The sequence below is a fragment of the Pseudophryne corroboree genome, chromosome 6 (genome assembly GCF_028390025.1).
Source record: "Pseudophryne corroboree isolate aPseCor3 chromosome 6, aPseCor3.hap2, whole genome shotgun sequence".
NCBI classification, from domain to species: Eukaryota; Metazoa; Chordata; class Amphibia; order Anura; family Myobatrachidae; genus Pseudophryne; species Pseudophryne corroboree.
The window spans coordinates 743,645,628-743,667,650 of record NC_086449.1 but is presented as its reverse complement, the minus strand read 5'-3'; the positions used below and the strand labels follow the sequence as shown (position 1 = coordinate 743,667,650).

At 45.9% G+C, this 22,023-nt stretch overlaps 1 protein-coding gene across 1 annotated transcript in view; it reads left to right on the top strand.

Moving 5' to 3' along the window:
- Nucleotides 1–22,023, top strand: part of VWF (von Willebrand factor) — a 487,638-nt gene that overhangs the window by 71,159 nt on the left and 394,456 nt on the right. Inside the window, exons 9-10 of the mRNA XM_063928500.1 lie at nucleotides 2,842–2,953; nucleotides 21,838–21,884. Coding sequence (XP_063784570.1) covers nucleotides 2,842–2,953; nucleotides 21,838–21,884 — 159 coding nt within the window. The remainder of the gene's footprint in view (nucleotides 1–2,841; nucleotides 2,954–21,837; nucleotides 21,885–22,023) is intronic.

Here is a 22,023-nt window from a genome sequence, read left to right as displayed (position 1 = left end):
AATAGTCCCTGCGTGCTGGGATTCCGGCTGTCGGTATTATCGGCTGTTGGGATTCCGCCGTCGGTATTGTCAGCTGACAGGATTCCCGTGTCTGTATCCTGACCACTGGGATCCCAACAGCCGTCAAATTGATTGCACTTCATATTGCACCTATGTAGTGCTATGAAGCATTTACACTCTCGTTATAGTATCATTTAACACAAAGTCTGCACAAAGCGTCGCTAGATGTCAGCGCTTAATAAACTGTTATCAATAATAATAGCATAATAAGCAAGCATCATGGAGGTAGTGATATTTGTACTGTTATACTGTGTTTTGCGTCGGCAAAGAGGGGGAGCCCACACAAAGACTGCACACGGCCCCTTTCTCTCTTAGGCCCAAATGTATTAAGCCTTAACAAAAGATAAAGTTGAGATGGGATGTAGTTATGTGACTGGCGGTCACAATACCAGCACCTATATCCCGCCCACAATCTCAACAGTCGGCATGCCGACTAACAGGGACTATTCCCAATCATGGGTGTCCACAACACCCATAGAGTGGGAATAGAACCTGTGGCGAGCCCACAAGGGGCTTCATTGCACTTGCCCCCCCGCCGGCCATCTCAATGCCGGGATCCCGGCGTCGGTATGTTGACCGGCGGTCACGCGATACACACCCGTTGAAATGCATAAGGAGAGATAAATGTCCAGCCAACCAGCTCCTAACGGTAATTTTTTAAATACAGCCTGTGACAGGGCAGTTAGGAAGCTGATTGGTTGGTCATTTATCACTCTTTATCCGTCTGCAATTTATCTCTTGTTAAGGCTTAATACATTTGGGCCATAAACTGCACCTGGCCCCACCCCCTTGGAATAGCTTCCTATTGATTTGAGTGGGAACCCACCTCACGGCCGGTTGTATACACAGTACTGGCATATGCTATGGCTGTTGCCAGGGCCGGTGCTAGGGTGTTCGGCGCCCCCCTGCAAACTATAAAATTGCGCCCTCCCATATTCCGTTGGCGTGCGCCGGGAAAAGGGGTGTGGTCTCACAACTAAGGGGCATGGCCACACAATAGTACCCCCATTTAAAATTACGCCACAATGTAGCACAATCTTATTAATCTTATACGTAATGCCCCACCCGTAGTAGTAGCGTCCTTATATGTAATGCACCCCAGTAGTAGTAGCACCCTTATACATAATGCACTCACAGTAGTAGTAGCATCCTTATACATAATGCCCCCCAGTAGTAGTAGCATCCTTATACGTAGTGCCCCCCCAGTAGTAGTAGCATCCTTATACATAATGCACACAGAGTAGTAGTAGCATCCTTATACGTAGTGCACCCCCAGTAGTAGATGCGTCCTTATATACGTAATGCCCCCCCAGTAGTAGAAGCGTCCTTATACGTAGTGCACCCCCAGTAGTAGAAGCGTCCTTGTACGTAATTCCCCCCTAGTAGTAGTAGCGGCCTTATACGTAATGCCCCCCCCACAGTCGAAGTAGCGTCCTTATACGTAATGGCCCCCCCAGTAGTAGCATCTTTACATGTAATGCCCCCCCCTGTAGTAGTAGCGTCCTTATGCATAATGCCCCCCCAGTAGTAGCATCCTTATACGTAATGCCCCTCTAGTAGTGGTAGCATTGTTATACGTAATGCCCCCCGAGTAATAGTAGCGTCCTTATATATAATGCCCCCAAGTAGTAGTAGCGTTCTTATACGTAATGCCCCCCCCCCAGCAGTAGTAGCGTCCTTATACGTAGTGCACCCCCAGTAGTAAAAGCGTCCTTATACGTAATTCCCCATAATAGTAGTATCGTCCATATACGTAATGCCCCACAGTAGTAGTAGCGTCCTTTTACATAATGCACCCCCAGTAGAAGCCTCCTTATATGTAATTCCCCCGTTGTACTAGTAGCGTCCTTATAAGTAATGCCCCCCCCCAGCAGTAGTAGCGTTGTTACGCGTAAAGCCCCCCCTGTAGTAGTAGCATCCTTATACGTAATTCCCCCCTAGTAGTAGTATCGTCCTTATAAATAATGGCCACCCCAGTAGTAGCGTAGTTTCACGTAATGCCCCCCTGTAGTAGTAGCGTCCTTATACGTAATGCCCCCCCAGTAGTAGTAGCGTCCTTGCATGTAATGGCCTCCCCCAGTAGTAGCGTCATTATACGTAATGCCCCCCCCAGTACTAGCGTCCATAAAGTGCGCGTACGCAGACATACCTCACACACACAATTCACACATATATACACACACATACACACCCACCCACCATACACACACACACACACACACACACACACACACACACACACACACACACACACACACACACACACACACACACACACACACACACACACACACACACACACACACACACCACTTACCTAAGCCAGTCTCCCTCTGTACAGTGCAGCCTGGTCAGTGTAGCCCCGCCCCTTCTGTCCCGGTTAGCCCCGCCCCCTTTCGGCCCGTTAAGCTCCGCCCCCGTCTGTCCCGTACTCAGCCGCTGTCACACGGGGAGGGGAGGCAGGAGGTTTTTGATTCTGCAGACGCTGCTGCCAGTGACTGTCATACAGTGACAGACACAGCAGCAGCAGGGGGGACAGGAGTCACAGGACGGCGCAGCAGTGAAGGGATTCAGAGCAGGGAAAGCGCCTCTCTGTCCCAGCGCCTCCCTGCACTGCATCCCTTCGCTGAGCGGGTAGAGCCGGGCCTGGCTGTTGCATTGGCGCCTGAGGTGGCTCCTTGAGGCTCTGGTGACAAGTACATTTTAAATATGTCAGGAAGTGATTTCTGCCAACATTTATATAAGCATATTAATTGTTCTATTTATTTGTTTCCTACACAGAGGGAAAAGTCCTTGATGGTTCTCTGTGCATTGATGTCTCTGCGTGCTCATGTGTTCATTCTGGTAACCGATATCCTGCAGGTGCCACAATCACAAGGGACTGTAATACCTGGTATGTGATTGGTTTTGTTTCTATCTAGCAGTGAATGATGGTATCCGGTCTCTAGGTCGACAGTGTCTAGGTCGACCACTATTGGTCGACAGTAACTAGGTTGACAGGGTCTCTAGGTCGTCATGTTCTAGGTTGACAGGTCAAAAGGCCAACATGAGTTTTTCAAAAAATGTTTAATTTTTTTTTTACTTTTTCATACTTTCCGATCCACGTGGACTACGATTGGGAACGGTAACCTGTGGGAAGCACAGCAGTAGCGGAGCGAGGCACCTAGTCCGAAGCATGGCGAGCGAAGCGAGCCATGCGAGGGGACGCGGTGCACTAATTGGGGTTCCAGGTCACTGTTCGGCGAAAACGACGCCAAAAAAGATTTAAAAACTCATGGCGATCTTTTGACCTGTCGACCTAGACCCTGTCGACCTAGAATCCCTATCGACCTAGTTACTGTCGACCAATAGTGGTCAATCTAGACACTGTCTACCTGAGTGTGGTCGACCTTCAATACCACACCCCTGAATGAAAGTCATTTACATTTGTGGGTCTGCCCAATACAAAATGTAGTGGGACAAGAAGTAAGCCCTAACACTGGATTATTTGAAAAGATGTCTATTATCTTAGTGAATAGGTATACATCACAGCAGTTTTAGGAAGTGACCGCTGCCTATATCGGGGCAGTTGGGAGATACAGTATCCCTATTATGACTTTCCAACTATCTCTTAAATAATTTCAACTTTTATAATATTTTTTTAAATTACTGGGGGGGGGGGGTTTATGAGAGTGAAGACCCATTGGCAGTATGGGGTCTATGTACTTGTGTACTAAGCCTTGTAGAAAGATAAACTAGATGGCGATAAAGTTCCAGCAAATCAGCTCCTGTCATTTTTCAAACACAGCCTGCAATATGGCAGCTAGGAGATGATTGCCTGGTAATTTATCTCTGTCCACTTTATGTCTCTCCAAGGCTTAGTGTATAGACCCTCATGTACGTCACGTGTTTTCTCATATAATGCATATGGCGCATTGGTGTCCAATTCAAAGTATAGACAGATGCTTCATCCTCATTACCTCCAATTATACCTGTTACCTCCCGCTACCCCAGGAACACCTCTGTCAACAATTGCATGTGTATGCAGTATGTGAATGAGAGAATATGCCTAACCCACGCTAACATAAGGATGGTAATCACGGTACTACATTTGGGGACCCCGCCAGCAAAACGGGCCACAGCTGAGTGCTGCATTCACCTTACTAAAGCAACACCACTGCGTACAATCACTCTATGGTTCAAATGTCCATAGAACATTGACGGATAGAAACTATTGATGGTTTACTACCGTTGATGGTATGTGGTCAATGGTTTTGCTATTAGTAGTGGAGGACCAATGTGTCTTTGCCATCGATGAGGAAGTCTGATGCCTTTTTTTTTTTAGTCACGCTACAAGATTTGTCACCTTACCCCTCCCCCTTCTCTGATTGGCTCCACCACTGGCACATGTTCATGCGTTGGATACCCATTTATGGTTCGAACCATCAATGGGTTTTTTTTGTTGGTCTCCTGCTACGTTGATGGAGACAATCGATATAAACCCTTTAATGGACAACCCTACTCTGCAGCTAATACAGGACTAGGAGTGCTAATTTTTTTGTGAATCTCTTTCTATAAAACAAACCATGTCAAACAATGCACATAATGTTGTTCCACTGACAGGAGATGCTTCACATTCAGAATAAGCAGTGGCAGAACACTCCCTGCTATTCTCCAGACCATATGAATTACTGTTCCTATGCAACAAAAGCAGGAACACAAGGGGAATAATAGAAAAAACATAAGAGGTAAAATTGGCAGCTATTAGGGATTACAACAGATATTTGCTGCACCGTAACAGGTAATATCATCATACCATTACTGGGAAACATGTCAGCTTTTTCATCCCTAACCCACAGTCAGGACATAATACCAGCAGTATATACCAACATATGAACCATATTGACTACCGATCATTGTTAACTTTCCTCAGCAGGTTTGTTAAAAGGAAAGTGAAAAACTCCACAATTCATAGCAGAGAGCTGCAGCTCCTGTGACATTTAGTAAACTGCGCCCTGATAGGCAGGGTCTTTTTTTAGGTAAGAGAGCAGTAGTTTGCATTACTGTGACATCACTGGCCCCGCCCCTGTACAGGAACCCACCAACCTACACTGAGTATTTCTTAACAGCAAGTTTGCAAATCTGTCACTCAGTCTCTGCCTGCCCAGAGAGAGAAGCACATCTCTCCTTATATGCTAATGTGCTGAAATAGAGCACTATGAAAATATTTCATTAAGTAGAAACAATATAGGAATTTCATGTATAATGGTAGGTAAAGTTTCTCATTTAGGTAAAGTTGCTTATTTAGGAAAACATTGCATAATTAAAATAAAGTTACATACAGGAGCAATAACAGTCTGAAGGTCATGTGCCTAGTTACTAAGGTGAGACTTGGAAGGGCGCATTAAGTGAACTTTCGATATAGATAACGTTTTATCTCCATAATCTTTTTTCTCTATTTGGGTTTTATTGACCACCTATCTTTGCCAGTAACAATAATGGAGGAAGGAGTGATTACAATGGCTACACATTAAACACACTGATATTGTCATATACACAGTTCCTCAGTAATAACTCAGGGAGACAACAAACAAACATGTTTCTCACACTCTGAGATTGTCCCCGGAGGTATTTGAAATCTCCATTGAGAAAACCAATAGCTAATTAGAGTATACACAGAAATTTTAAAAGCAAACAAGACAGAATGTGTTTTTTTCTCTTCATGTATTATCCCTTAGGGGAGCATGAACAAAGGTAAACTAAACACCTCGCCAGGCTTAATAGCAACTGGTTTGATTCAGAGGTGGGGGCAAAGCAAAAAAAGCGTGTGGTATAATAGCGCTACAGAAAATACATAGACAGTCAATAGGTTAACCCCATAAGATCGACATGCAAAAGGTCGACGGGGTGAAAAGATTAACTGTGTCTGAGGTTGACAGGTACAAAAGGTCGACATGAAAATGGTCGACACAGCATGGGTTGACACAGTTTTTTATTTGTTTGTCCATTTGTCCATTTCACACTCTGTGACCATGATTAGTGGGAACATAGACTCCCCTCCCCCCGGGCTCGCTTCGCAGGTTGCCATTCCTGATTGTAGTCTACGTGGATGGTAATTTAAGCAAAAGTAGAAAAAAACAAAACTTAGTGTCGACCATTTTTGTCAACCATTGTCATATCGACCTTTTGAACCTGTTGACCATAAACACAGTCAACCTTTTATCTGTCGACTTTTTGACCATGTCGACAATATGGGGTCGACCTATTGACTACTGTGTAACTAGACACTATCTATGCATTGAACGAAACCCGGAAAAAAACACCACCTTTGTGTCTGTAACAAACCATGCTGCAATGCAGATTAGGGAGGCCAATCCCGGGATTGGGATCGGCAGGATCTCGGGATTTAGGCCCAAAAACGGCTGGTATTCAAACCCAGGATTGGAAGCTCCATTCCCGGGGATTGAGGGATCAGTGTTGAGCGTCCTCAGGATGCTCAGATGCTGTCCGGCTTCTTCCTCCCAGCTCCCCCGTGCAGCATGACGTGCAGTCACAGGTCACCCGCCGCTGACTGCCGCCGGGAACCGCCGAGAGAAGAGGATATTCCCCCGATGTATGAGTTATGTGTGCGGGGCCAGGGGGGCGGCCACATAGGGAAATGCTAATCCCGAGAATCCCGGGATTGACCATTTTTTAATCCTGATACTCAGGATTGAAAAATGGCCCGGGTTTGGCCTCCCTAGTGCAGATACATTTGTCTTTATGCGACAGGATAATACTGTCTGGTTTTGCATGTAGCCCACAAATACTGGACAGCTTTATTATTACACTGCAATTTATATTTCTCTATCGTCCTAAGTGGATGCTGGGGTTCCTGAAAGGACCATGGGGAATAGCGGCTCCGCAGGAGACAGGGCACAAAAAAGTAAAGCTTTACTAGGTCAGGTGGTGTGCACTGGCTCCTCCCCCTATGACCCTCCTCCAGACTCCAGTTAGATTTTGTGCCCGAACGAGAAGGGTGCAATCTAGGTGGCTCTCCTAAAGAGCTGCTTAGAGAAAGTTTAGTTTAGGTTTTTTTTCTTTACAGTGAGTCCTGCTGGCAACAGGATCACTGCAACGTGGGACTTAGGGGGAAAGTAGTAAACTCACCTGCATGCAGAGTGGATTTGCTGCTTGGCTACTGGACACCATTAGCTCCAGAGGGATCGAACACAGGCCCAGCCGTGGAGTCCGGTCCCGGAGCCGCGCCGCCGACCCCCTTGCAGATGCTGAAGCGTGAAGAGGTCCGGAAACCGGCGGCTGAAGACTCCTCAGTCTTCATAAGGTAGCGCACAGCACTGCAGCTGTGCGCCATTTTCCTCTCAGCACACTTCACTGGGCAGTCACTGAGGGTGCAGAGCGCTGGGGGGGGGCGCTCTGAGAGGCAAATATAAACCTTATACAAGGCTAAAAATACCTCACATATAGCCCATAGGGGCTATATGGAGATATTTAACCCCTGCCTGACTGGAAAAATAGCGGGAGAAGAACCCGCCGAAAAAGGGGCGGGGCCTATCTCCTCAGCACACGGCGCCATTTTCTGTCACAGCTCCGCTGGTCAGAACGGCTCCCAGGTCTCTCCCCTGCACTGCACTACAGAAACAGGGTAAAACAGAGAGGGGGGGCACATTAATGGCTATATATATATATATTAAAGCAGCTATAAGGGAGCACTTAATATAAGGATATCCCTTGTATATATAGCGCTTTGTGGTGTGTGCTGGCAGACTCTCCCTCTGTCTCCCCAAAAGGGCTAGTGGGTCCTGTCTTCATTAGAGCATTCCCTGTGAGTTTGCGGTGTGTGTCGGTACGTGGTGTCGACATGTATGAGGACGATATTGGTGTGGAGGCGGAGCAATTGCCAAATATGCAGATGTCACCCCCCAGGGGGTCGACACCAGAATGGATGCCTTTATTTGTGGAATTACGTGATGGTTTATCTTCCCTTAAACAGTCAGTTGAGGACATGAGGCGGCCGGACAATCAATTAATGCCTGTCCAGGCGCCTCAAACACCGTCAGGGGCTGTAAAACGCCCTTTGCCTCAGTCGGTCGACACAGACCCAGACACGGGCACTGATTCCAGTGACGACGGTAGAAATTCAAACGTATTTTCCAGTAGGGCCACACGTTATATGATTTTGGCAATGAAGGAGACGTTACATTTAGCTGATACTACAGATACCGTAAAACAGGGTATTATGTATGGTGTGAAAAAACTACAAACAGTTTTTCCTGAATCAGAAGAATTAAATGACGTGTGTGATGAAGCGTGGGTTGCTCCTGATAAAAAGTTGATAATTTCAAAAAAGTTATTGGCATTATACCCTTTCCCGCCAGAGGTTAGGGCGCGCTGGGAAACACCCCCTAAGGTGGACAAGGCGCTCACACGCTTATCCAAACAAGTGGCGTTACCCTCTCCTGAGACGGCCGCACTTAAGGATCCATCAGATAGAAAGATGGAAGTTATTCAAAAGAATATATACACACATGCAGGTGTTATACTACGACCAGCTATAGCAACTGCCTGGATGTGCAGTGCTGGAGTAGTTTGGTCAGAATCCCTGATTGAAAATATTGATACCCTAGATAGGGACAATGTTTTACTGTCGTTAGAACAAATAAAGGATGCATTTATCTATATGCGTGATGCACAGAGGGATATTTGCACACTGGCATCTCGGGTGAGTGCTATGTCCATTTCAGCCAGAAGAGCCTTATGGACACGACAGTGGACAGGCGATGCGGATTCAAAACGTCACATGGAGGTTTTGCCGTATAAAGGGGAGGAGTTATTTGGAGTTGGTCTATCAGACTTGGTGGCCACGGCTACTGCCGGGAAATCCACTTTTTTACCTCAAGTCACTCCCCAACAGAGAAAGGCACCGACCTTTCAACCGCAGCCTTTTCGCTCCTACAAAAATAAGAGAGCAAAGGGCTTGTCGTACCTGCCACGAGGCAGAGGAAGAGGGAAGAGACACCAACAGGCAGCTCCTTCCCAGGAACAGAAGCCCTCCCCGGCTCCTGCAAAAACCTCAGCATGACGCTGGGGCCTCTCAAGCGGACTCGGGGACAGTGGGGGGCCGTCTCAAAAATTACAGCGCGCAGTGGGCTCACTCGCAGGTAGACCCCTGGATCCTGCAGATAATATCTCAGGGGTACAGGTTGGAATTAGAGACGGATCCTCCTCATCGTTTCCTGAAGTCTGCCTTACCAACCGTCTCTTCCGAAAGGGAGAGGGTGTTGGAAGCCATTCACAAGCTGTACGCTCAGCAGGTGATAGTCAAAGTACCCCTATTACAACAAGGAAAGGGGTATTATTCCACTCTATTTGTGGTACCGAAGCCGGATGGCTCGGTAAGGCCTATTCTAAATCTGAAGTCCTTGAACCTCTACATAAAAAAGTTCAAGTTCAAGATGGAGTCACTCAGAGCAGTGATAGCGAACCTGGAAGAAGGGGACTTTATGGTATCCTTGGACATCAAGGATGCGTATCTACACGTTCCGATTTACCCCGCACACCAGGGGTACCTCAGGTTCATTGTTCAAAACTGTCACTATCAGTTTCAGACGCTGCCGTTCGGATTGTCCACGGCGCCTCGGGTCTTTACCAAGGTAATGGCCGAGATGATGATTCTTCTTCGAAGAAAAGGCGTATTAGTTATCCCATACTTGGACGATCTCCTAATAAGGGCAAGGTCCAGAGAACAGCTGGAGACAGCTTTAGCGCTATCTCAAGAGGTGCTAAGACAACACGGGTGGATTCTGAATATTCCAAAATCCCATTTAATCCCGACAACTCGTCTGCTGTTCCTAGGAATGATTCTGGACACGGTTCAGAAAAAGGTTTTCCTTCCAGAGGAAAAAGCCAAGGAGTTATCCGATCTGGTCAGGAACCTCCTAAAACCAGGAAAAGTGTCAGTACATCAATGCACAAGAGTCCTGGGAAAAATGGTGGCTTCTTACGAAGCAATTCCATTCGGCAGATTCCATGCAAGAATATTCCAAAGGGATCTGTTGGACAAATGGTCAGGGTCGCATCTGCAGATGCACCTGCGAATAACCCTGTCACCAAAGACAAGGGTGTCACTTCTGTGGTGGTTGCAGAAGGCTCACCTATTAGAAGGCCGCAGATTCGGCATTCAGGATTGGATCCTGGTGACCACGGACGCCAGCCTGAGAGGCTGGGGAGCAGTCACACAAGGAAGAAACTTCCAGGGAGTATGGACGAGTCTGGAAAAGTCTCTTCACATAAACATTCTGGAACTAAGAGCAATCTACAATGCTCTAAGCCAGGCGGAACTTCTCCTGCAAGGAAAGCCGGTGTTGATTCAGTCGGACAACATCACGGCGGTCGCCCATGTAAACAGGCAGGGCGGCACAAGAAGCAGGAGTGCAATGGCAGAAGCTGCCAAGATTCTTCGCTGGGCGGAGAATCACGTGATAGCACTGTCAGCAGTGTTCATCCCGGGCGTGGACAACTGGGAAGCAGACTTCCTCAGCAGACACGATCTTCATCCGGGAGAGTGGGGTCTACATCCAGAAGTCTTCAACATGTTAATAGACCGTTGGGAAAGACCAATTGTAGACATGATGGCGTCTCGCCTCAACAAGAAACTGGACAAATATTGCGCCAGGTCAAGAGATCCACAGGCAATAGCTGTGGACGCACTGGTAACTTCTTGGGTGTACCAGTCAGTGTATGTGTTTCCTCCTCTGCCGCTCATACCAAAGGTATTGAAGATCATACGGCAAAGAAGAGTAAGAACAATACTAGTGGTTCCGGATTGGCCGAGAAGGACTTGGTATCCGGAACTTCAAGAGATGCTCACGGACGAACCGTGGCCTCTACCTCTGAGAAGGGACCTGCTACAGCAGGGTCCCTGTCTTTTTCAAGACTTACCGCGGCTGCGTTTGACGGCATGGCGGTTGAACGCCAGATCCTAAAAGGGAAAGGCATTCCAGAAGAAGTCATTCCTACCTTGATTAAGGCACGGAAGGAAGTCACCGTGAAACATTATCACCGCATTTGGCGAAAATATGTAGCGTGGTGCGAGGATCGGAAGGTTCCGACGGAGGAATTCCAACTGGGTCGTTTCCTACATTTCCTGCAATCAGGATTATCTATGGGTCTCAAATTGGGATCCATTAAGGTTCAAATTTCGGCCCTGTCAATATTCTTCCAAAAAGAATTGGCCTCTGTCCCTGAGGTCCAGACTTTTGTCAAGGGAGTACTGCATATACAGCCTCCTGTGGTGCCTCCGGTGGCACCGTGGGATCTAAATGTAGTTTTAGATTTCCTCAAATCCCATTGGTTTGAACCATTGAAAAAGGTGGATTTGAAATATCTCACATTGAAAGTGACTATGTTACTAGCCCTGGCCTCTGCCAGGAGAGTATCTGAATTGGCGGCTTTATCTTATAAAAGTCCTTATCTAATCTTCCATTCGGATAGGGCAGAACTGCGGACTCGTCCGCATTTTCTCCCTAAAGTGGTATCAGCATTTCATCTGAACCAACCTATTGTGGTGCCTGCGGCCACTAGCGACTTGGAGGACTCCAAGTTGTTGGACGTTGTCAGAGCCTTAAAAATATACATTGCAAGGACGGCTGGAGTCAGAAAATCTGACTCGCTGTTTATATTGTATGCACCCAACAAGTTGGGCGCACCTGCTTCTAAGCAGTCGATTGCTCGTTGGATTTGTAACACAATTCAACTTGCACATTCTGTGGCAGGCCTGCCACAGCCTAAAACTGTAAAAGCCCACTCCACAAGGAAGGTGGGCTCATCTTGGGCGGCTGCCCGAGGGGTCTCGGCATTACAACTCTGCCGAGCAGCTACGTGGTCGGGGGAGAACACGTTTGTAAAATTTTACAAATTTGATACCCTGGCAAAGGAGGACCTGGAGTTCTCTCATTCGGTGCTGCAGAGTCATCCGCACTCTCCCGCCCGTTTGGGAGCTTTGGTATAATCCCCATGGTCCTTTCAGGAACCCCAGCATCCACTTAGGACGATAGAGAAAATAAGAATTTACTTACCGATAATTCTATTTCTCGGAGTCCGTAGTGGATGCTGGGCGCCCATCCCAAGTGCGGATTATCTGCAATACTTGTACATAGTTATTGTTAACTAATTCGGGTTATTGTTAAGGAGCCATCTTTAAGAGGCCCTTTCTGTTGTCATACTGTTAACTGGGTTTAGATCACAAGTTGTACGGTGTGATTGGTGTGGCTGGTATGAGTCTTACCCGGGATTCAAAATGCCTCCCTTATTGTGTATGCTCGTCCGGGCACAGTACCTAACTGGAGTCTGGAGGAGGGTCATAGGGGGAGGAGCCAGTGCACACCACCTGACCTAGTAAAGCTTTACTTTTTTGTGCCCTGTCTCCTGCGGAGCCGCTATTCCCCATGGTCCTTTCAGGAACCCCAGCATCCACTACGGACTCCGAGAAATAGAATTATCGGTAAGTAAATTCTTATTTTCTGCTGGGACATTCCCTTCCAAAATCTAAATCTCTAAGGGGTATATGCAATTGCGGTCGAATTCGCGGCAATTATCGCCGTTTTTTAATTCGACCAAATTCGCCAGGTGAATCCCGGCAGGTGCCTGCCGGGATTCACCATATTCAATGAAAAACGGATTCGCCAGAATCGCGGGCGAAAATCGGCCGATTTGGCGGATTTTGCCGCGATTTTAAAAAACGGGAAAAAACGTGAAAAACCCGAAAAAAAAATGGCGTGGGGTCCCCCCTCCAAAGCATAACCAGCCTCGGGCTCTTTGAGCTGGTCCTGGTTCTAAAAATGCAGGGGGAAAATTGGCCAGGGATCCCCCGTATTTTTAAAACCAGCACCGGGCTCTGCGCCTGATGCTGGTGCCAAAAATACGGGGGACAAAAAGAGTAGGGGTCCCCCGTATTTTTAACACCAGCATCGGGCTCCACTAGCTGGACAGATAATGCCACAGCCGGGGGTCACTTTTATGCCGTGCCCTGCGGCCGTGGCATCAAATATCCAACTAGTCACCCCTGGCCGGGGTACCCTGGGGGAGTGGGGACCCCTTCAATCAAGGGGTCCCCCCCCCCAGCCACCCAAGGGCCAGGGGTGAAGCCCGAGGCTGTCCCCCCCCATCCAATGGGCTGCGGATGGGGGGGCTGATAGCCTTTGTGATAATAAAAAGATATTGTTTTTTCCATTAGTACTACAAGTCCCAGCAAGCCTCCCCCGCAAGCTGGTACTTGGAGAACCACAAGTACCAGCATGCGGGAGAAAAACGGGCCCGCTGGTACCTGTAGTACTACTGGAAAAAAAATACCCAAATAAAAACAGGACACAGACACCGTGACTTGTACAACTTTATTACATACTGCCGACACACACATACTTACCTATGTTGACACGCCGACTGCCACGGTCGCCGACGATCCGAGGGTACCTGTGAAAAAATTATACTCACCTTCCAGCGTCCAGAGGTACATCCACGTCCAGAGGTAAATCCACGTTCTTGGCAAAAAAACAAACCGAACACCGATCCATACCGGACTAGAAAGGGGTCCAATGTTTTCACATAAGACCCCTTTCTCCCGAATGCCGGGACATCACGTGACTCCTGTCACTGACGTCCCTTCAGCCAATCAGGAAGCGCTACTTCCGTGGCGCTCACCTGATTGGCTGTCCGCTGTCTGTACTGTGACAGCGCATCGCAAAGCCGCTCCATTACTTTCAATGGTGGGAACTTTGCGGGTAGCGGTGGGGTCACCCGCCGGTCAGCCGCTGACCGGCGGGTGACCTCACCGCTAGCCGCTAAGTTCCCACCATTGAATATAATGGAGGGAGCTGTGCGATGCGCTGTCACAGTGCAGACAGCGCTCAGCCAATCAGGTGAGCGCAACGAAGTTGCGCTTCCTGATTGGCTTAGAGACCTGTCAGTGACAGCTGTCACTGACAGGTCTCATTCGTGGAAAGGTGTCCCATGTGTCAGCATGGGACCCCTTTCAGTCCATTTTTGGTGCGGGTATTTGCGTTTTCTTATTTTGCCAAGTCCGTGGATTTATCTCTGGACCATGGTTGAGGTGAGTATTTTGAACTTTTCTTTACAGGTATCCGTGGATTCTACAAGGAGAAGAGGACCGATGTCGGCGTGTGAACATAGGTAAGTATGTGTGTGTCGACGTATGAAATAAAGTTTTACTGTCGACGGTGTGTGTGTCCTGTTTTTATTTGGGTATTTTTTCCCCAGTAGTACTACAGGTACCAGCGGGCCCGTTTTTCTCCCGCATGCTGGTACTTGTGGTTCTCCAAGTACCAGCTTGCGGGGGAGGCTTGCTGGGACTTGTAGTACTATTGGAAAAAACAATATCTTTTTATTATCACAAAGGCTATCAGCCCCCCCATCCGCAGCCCATTGGATGGGGGGGGACAGCCTCGGGCTTCACCCCTGGCCCTTGGGTGGCTGGGGGGGGGGGACCCCTTGATTGAAGGGGTCCCCACTCCCCCAGGGTACCCCGGCCAGGGGTGACTAGTTGGATATTTAATGCCACGGCCGCAGGGCACGGCATAAAAGTGACCCCCGGCTGTGGCATTATCTGTCCAGCTAGTGGAGCCCGATGCTGGTGTTAAAAATACGGGGGACCCCTACTCTTTTTGTCCCCCGTATTTTTGGCACCAGCACCAGGCGCAGAGCCCGGTGCTGGTTTTAAAAATACGGGGGATCCCCTGTCAATTTTTTCCCCGCATTTTTAGAACCAGGACCAGCTCAATGAGCCCGAGGCTGGTTATGCTTTGGAGGGGGGACCCCACGCCATTTTTTTTTATGATTTTACCCTTCCAGCATAAAAAAAAAAAAAAAAAAAAATTATATTTTAAAAAATATATAAATAATATTTTGGCCTCCCAAAAAAAATAAAAAAAAGTACCTAATCCCTTCTAATATAAATAGATCTGCTATTCCCAAAAAAAAAAAAACACCAAAAAAAACATGTTTAAAATTTTTTTATTTGTTTTCACCCTCCAAAGTGTGGCGGATTGAAAATGACGAATTTGCTGTCTAAAAGCACTGCTGTCGAATTTCAAAACTTGAATTGAATATGCTTTGGTCGAATTGCAGCACTTGTATCATTGCAGAAAAGTCGAATTTGCAAAAATTCGAATTTCAAAAAGTCGAATTTTGAAAGTCCGTTTTTTGGTCGGAAAGCACTGGATTGCATAGGGGAATTTTTTTTTTTGGTCGAAAATGACCCGAAATTCGACAATTTCGGGAATTCGACCACAATTGCATATACCCCTAAATCTCTCTACCCATTGGACATCTGCCACACCTACAGTGCAATACAAGTTATCAGTTCCGCACCAACAACACAACATGAAACCATACATGCATATAAAGAAATATATATAACCAATATAGACAGCATTGTCATTTAAACAATTTAGCAACACTTAATTATTGGTGGTGCTCCCAAAAAAGTTTTTGTAGAGCAACTACAGGTATATGGGGAAAGAAAAGACAAAAGATTCCTTTTTGGGAGCACTCTTCAACATAAATTCATATGGATAAAGTCAAAATATGAATCTGAAGTAAGCAGTGTATTGATGAATCGTCTAAAACATAACATTTATTCTGTTTATATTTTAAAATAAAGACCTTGCGGTCAAAAATATAAAAGTCTTGAACTTCTCCATTGTTATGAATTCAAGACAAGAGAAAGGTGAAAATATAGAGTTTAATTGTGAGAATATGCAATAATTGCTATTCAACCAGTATTTAAAATGAAATAGATAAAGTGACCATCTAAATAATGCCCACAGAACCCAGTATTCCTAGGCGGTCTCCCATCCAAGTACTGACCAAGTCTATCCTATCAGCTACCGAAATTTAAAAGGATCGGGCTGATTTTGGGATAATGTAACCGTGGGCAGTTGATAAAGATGATACCGGAAGGAAGAGAGAACCCACTTCTGCTGTCTGTACTCTGCCTGATACACGTCAATGAATTGTTAATCCCAAGGCTTTTCCAGATGAGACAGTGTTGGAAAAGAGAACCAAAACCATAAGATAGTAGAAAATAGTCCACTGAGAATTATGATAATATTCCTTTCTCAGTATTTGAAGGAAGATAAGCACTTCTGCTTTCTGTTGTGACGGCAAAAATGTACGCTGAAAAGAGCTGAACTCTAATAATTAGAGTTCAGTTTTACTCCATATTTTCACCTTTCTCTTGTCTTGAATTCATAACAATGGAGAAGATCAAGACTTTTATATTTTTGACCGCAAGGTCTTTATTTTAAAATATAAACAGAATAAATGTTATGTTTTAGACGATTCATCAATACACTGCTTACTTCAGATTCATATTTTGACTTTATCCATATGAATCTATGTTGAAGAGTGCTCCCAAAGAGGAATCTTTTGTCTTTTCTTTCCCCACCTACAGTGCAATATGGTTTTACCAAGATGCTAAGCATACATGCAGGCACGGATACAGAGGGGGGCGGTGGGGGCGATCGCCCCCCCTAGCACACTTCTGCCTACAGACAATCTGTCTGTGAAGTCCTGCTCCTTAACCCCTTCCTATCTCAGCTGGCCGTCAGCTATAGTCAGTCAGCTATAGTCAGTGGTGTGAGTCGCAGCAGCTCACAGCGGGTGCCCCTTCCTCCTCACTCACCCTTTTGGCCTGCACGGCAGTTAATCAATCAACATAGTTTGTTGATTGAGACTGCTTTCATCTCCCCAGCATCTCCTTGCTGATAACAGATCCAGGAAGTGTGGCTGTGTGTTGGGGGCGTGGCTTCACTTATAAGACAGGCTAGTGGGCTAATACAAACAGTATACTATAGTGTGTTTACTTTTTTCCACACTGAGAGCATGCTGCATTCCTGCACCCAGAGACCAGCCAGAGGGACTTTCCTGCCAATCTGTGCCATTGACCAGCCTGTGGAAAAGGGACCATCTTACCAGCCTGTTGCAGAGGAACCAGCCAGTAAGAGATCTTCTTGCCATATTCCCTAGGCAGGGTATTACAGGTTGAGTCTCACATATGTGCGATACAGTAGAACAGAGGATGTCTGTAGTAGATGCACTTATAGGTTTTAAAATATTCCTTGTATTTCATAATATTAAACATTACATATCATGTCCTGTCAGTGAAATACTAAAATAATAGAGAGATGCGTGTAAAAGTACAGAAAATGTGTATAAAAATGCTATACAAGAAATATGGTGTATGCTAATCTGTCCTCTATTTGGTTACTTTCTCATAACACCATACTCCTTCTACAAGGTATCAACTCGGAATTGTCCTCACCGTGTAATTCCCCTACAAGGTGCCCTCACTATAGCCTCACAAATGAGTATTAAGTTTAACGTCTTCAAGTTCCTGTATAGCATTGGTCCTATAATGTGCATCAGTTTATATATCAGTGGGAGAGATCCCTTGATTATAAATGGCACCCTAATAGCTGGTAGGGATATATTGCAAGATAAGCAGGTAAAGGATTTGTTAGTGGGTGTTTGGTATAATAATCACTTCTACAACACATCAAATCAAAGTCCCCCAATATAACATCTATCCAAATCCCTAGAAATATTTCAATTGCTTGATATGGTGCGTCCTCGGGAGCCTCACTCTCTTATAACTGATGTCATTACAGACAAGGGGCCTAATTCACACCTGATCACTGCTGTGCATTTTCTCACAGCAGCCGTTCAGGTTTGAACTGCACATATACGCTGGTGCATGCCAGACAGCCGACGGCCATCTCAGCCCTGCCAGGCAGAGGCGGACGCTGGGCAGGAGGGTGCGGGCCGGTGGCGTTTTGCTGCCTTTTTAGGGGTGCGGTCCAGGCAACGCAGGTGTGCCCGGACCGTGCGGGGGGCAGGCTGCTGCGTGACGTCACACGCAGCCGCTGTGACCCGGTCAGTGACTAGTAGCTCCCTGCCTGTGCGCAGGAGCTGCGCTGGTAGGGAGCTACTCATCAAGTACAAAAGCATTGCCGCTGTGCGATGGTTTTGAACTTGTACGGTGGGGAGTCAGACATGCGGGGCGGACTAGCCTTGTGCTGGGTCCCCCCCCCCCCCCCCCCGCATGTCTGAGTAACTGATCGTAGCTGCATGGCTACGATCAAGTTTGAATTATGCCCAATGTCTTGTCACTACTGTTGCCACAAATGCCGTATTTTGATGGCCCTCTATTATGCCATCCATATGTTCATCATAATTTATGACACGTCCTGTACAGTTGTGATACCTACAGTATACAAAGTTGTAATTCCCTAATATTGGGGTATAACAAAAAAATATTAAATTAAAGCAGAATGTCTGGATTAATTATGATTGACTTATTCTATATCAGCACCTCATATTAACATGAGAAACATTAACAATCTGATAATAGATTTATAAAATAGACAATCCTAGCAGTGCGCACAAGCAGAAAAAAAGCAGCTCGGTGAGCTCAATATTTTACTTAAAGGTATCCTCACATCTTCACCAAATATGTGCCAAAAAAGGTTGAATAGAAGTTATCCAGCGCTACTGCATACAGTATGTAGGTCATTCATAAATATACCACTTCAGATACAGCAGATGTCATATCTCACAGTATACTTCTTATTAGGCTCATTCAGATATACCCAAAATGTAAGAGATAAGCAATTATAGTGAAACACTGTTTAATAATTGTAAGATTTAATATGAGAAAAACGAAAACATATAAACTCCACACAGATCACATGTATTTCCAAGTGGCCAAATTTTGACAATTCCAGCTAGACATGAACTGTTATTTAAGCAGTTCAGAATGCACTTGAAACAGTGCAAGTCCTGGGTTCTCCCACTGGTGCAGGCTCAGGTTTGGCTGAAATTTACAATTATTAAACAGTACTTCACTATATTTGCTTATCCCTTTCATTGGAGATAGCTGAATGAGCCTAATAAGAAGTATGACATCTGCTGTATCTGAAGTGGTATATTTATGAACAACCTACATATGCAGTAGCACTGGCTAAATTCTATACAACAATGTGATAATACCTATAATTCCTTAAATTAATTGTATCAATCAGATAACTATGGTATACTTGCAACATTTTTCTGGAAAAAAAAGGGTGGTGGGGGGATTTCCCAAACCTATGTGGCACATAGATGCAAAAGGGATTTTAATCTACAGGTGAACTCCTGCGAGTATTACGTACTCTCACTTAATCCTGGTTAGTCTCAAACTCCATTATTGGACAATTACAAATGTGGAATTCATCTATTAGGGTTGGCAAGTGTTGAGTACTGTGTGGGATTATCAAATAATTGGTCTAACCCCCCAAGACTCTGTGCCTAAAATCCCCTTGGTACTATTCAGCAGTTCCCCTTATTATAATAATATAACAGGGTATTATAATGTGTCTTCCCTTCCTGGTTCAGTAACACATAAAATGCCAGTTGTTACCATTTGTATCCATAAAAGTTGCTAGTATCCCAAAGAAAGGAATTATAGGTATTATCACATTGTTACTGTTTCTCATTTTAATATAATGCGCTTATATAGATTCAGTCAATCATCAAGGTTTATGATAATACTGTATTTCATAACGACGTTGACATATAAACCTTGATGATTGACTGTCTCTATATCAGTACCTCATATTAAGATGAGAAATAGCTGCAAATAATTACTCCAGACATTTTGTTTATATTTAATTTTCTTTTGCTATACCCCAATATTAGGGGATTATAACTTTTTATACTGTAGGTATCACAATTGTACATGACGTGTCATACATTATGATGAACATAAGGAGGGATTTGGATAGATGTCATATTGGGCAACTTTGCTTTGATGTGTTGTAGAAGTGATTATTATACCTAACATCCACTAACAAATCCTTTACCTGCAATTATACCTATTTGTGTGATGGATGAATTTGGACGGGAGAGGGGAGGAGTCAAGATGGGAGGGGTCAAGATGAGAGGGGTGGAGTCAAGACGAGAGAGGGGAGGAGTCGGGACTGGAGAGGGGAGGGGTCAAGATTAAACCGTAAACCGCCCCCCCTAAAAGAAAAGTCTAGATCCGACCCTGCATACATGCCAACTCTGACAGAAGTTGCGGGAGACTCACGATTTTTCGGGTAGTCCCACACACTCCCAGAGGAGTGGCCAGATCTCTTGCATCCCGCCCACATCTAAGTGAAACGGGCAGGATGGGGAGAATACCTGTAATTGCAGCTCCATATGCAGTGGGCCGGGCTAAATGATGCACATCACGTCATTTTAGCCTGGCCCCTTCCTTGCTTCTCCCAGAGAGGAGACACAAAATGTAAGTAAGTATGGTGCAAAGTAACATGCCTGATAATTATCCCATGAATTTATATCAGACGGTTATTGTGTACTATGCACTGAGGTAGTTTTCAGCCCACACGCACCTTGCAGTATCTGGCCAGTTGCCCCTAGGGTGATATAGAGCAGTGCGCGTGGCCTACATTAGCCTAAACTGCCTGATTCATGCTGACATGTGATTGGTTGCCAAGGGTTATAGTCAGACATCCCATGTGACAACTTCCGTGGGAAATCCCAAGTGGTTTTGCTGACTGTATTCAGATTTGTAGACTTTCTGGCTGCCCCCTCTGGGAGAGGGCAGCCAGGTCGGCACAGCAAGGGGCAGAGCAGGGTGGCATGTTGCACCATAGGGGGCAAGGCAAGGTATAAGAGGCGGTATGGGGGTGTGGTGGCTGTGATCGCATCATCATGGCTACGCCCCCTGCTATACAATGTTGAGAGTACCGACATTGTTCAGCAGGGGGCGTGGCTAAGATAACGCAATTCAATGTGAATCAAGTCACCACTTGCTAGGACCACCCACCGCACTTGGAAAATGAGCGGTTAACTGGCGTCACCGACCAGTTCTGGGAGGCTTGCCCACTTTTGCAGGAGGCCTGGAGTGCCACACGATTTTTGGGAGTCTTCCGGACATTCCTGGGACAGTAGTCAACTATGATTTGTAAGAATGAAAACTCCAATAACTGCTGTGCTCCATTTCACACCAAAGATAGAGCAAGGTGTAAGACTATTATGCCGCATTTTGGCAAACAGTATATAAAACATTGCAGATTTAGCATGTTTAAAATACAAAGCTGGCCCATGTATAATGTCAGCTAGGGCCAGGCATTAAGAAAGACACAGGTGAGCTGTGAAGACTGGTTTATGACACTGAGCAGCGGCGGTTGCTACCCTTGGGCTGCAGGGCCGTCCAAACTGTGCAGGGGGAAGCTTGCCAGGATATACTGTATGAACAATTGAACATACATGTGAAGTTGCATGTAACATATGTTTGGCTTCCTTCGCTGGAAATCAGCAGCCGCCGCAGCATGGAAAACACTGCTCAATCTGTCAATCGTAATTTAGCCCACCCCCAGGCTCCCATTGGCTGGTTTTCACAGGAGTCCGGGGGCGGGCAAAATGACGATTGGCAGACTGAGCAGTGTTTTCCATGCTGTGACGGCTGCTGATTCCCAGGGAAGGAAGCCAGAACATATGTTACATACAACTTGACATGTATGTTCATATGTCCTGGCCAGCTCCCCACTGCACACTTTGGATGGCGCTGCAGCCCACTGAGTGGTGGAAATTGTTTAGTGCAGTAAAGCAGTGCCAGGAATGGTTTTATAGGTCGGGATGTCGGGGAAAGGTGGATTTGCTTGTACTATTTTTCCCTAATACGTTACCATATTGTTTTAATAATTTCCAAACTCTTAGATTAATGTTTTTTTTCTTTAGTTCCTGCAGAAATGGGCTTTGGGACTGCAGCAATGACGACTGTCCAGGTAAATAGTTGCAGAGACAGATGCTGTATTTATGAAAACCGATGCAAGTAAAACATTTCCATATATAGCTATATATAATTCTTCTTCTGTAGCTGATAAACCAAAACACCTGATTGGTTTCAATGGGCAACACCTCCCT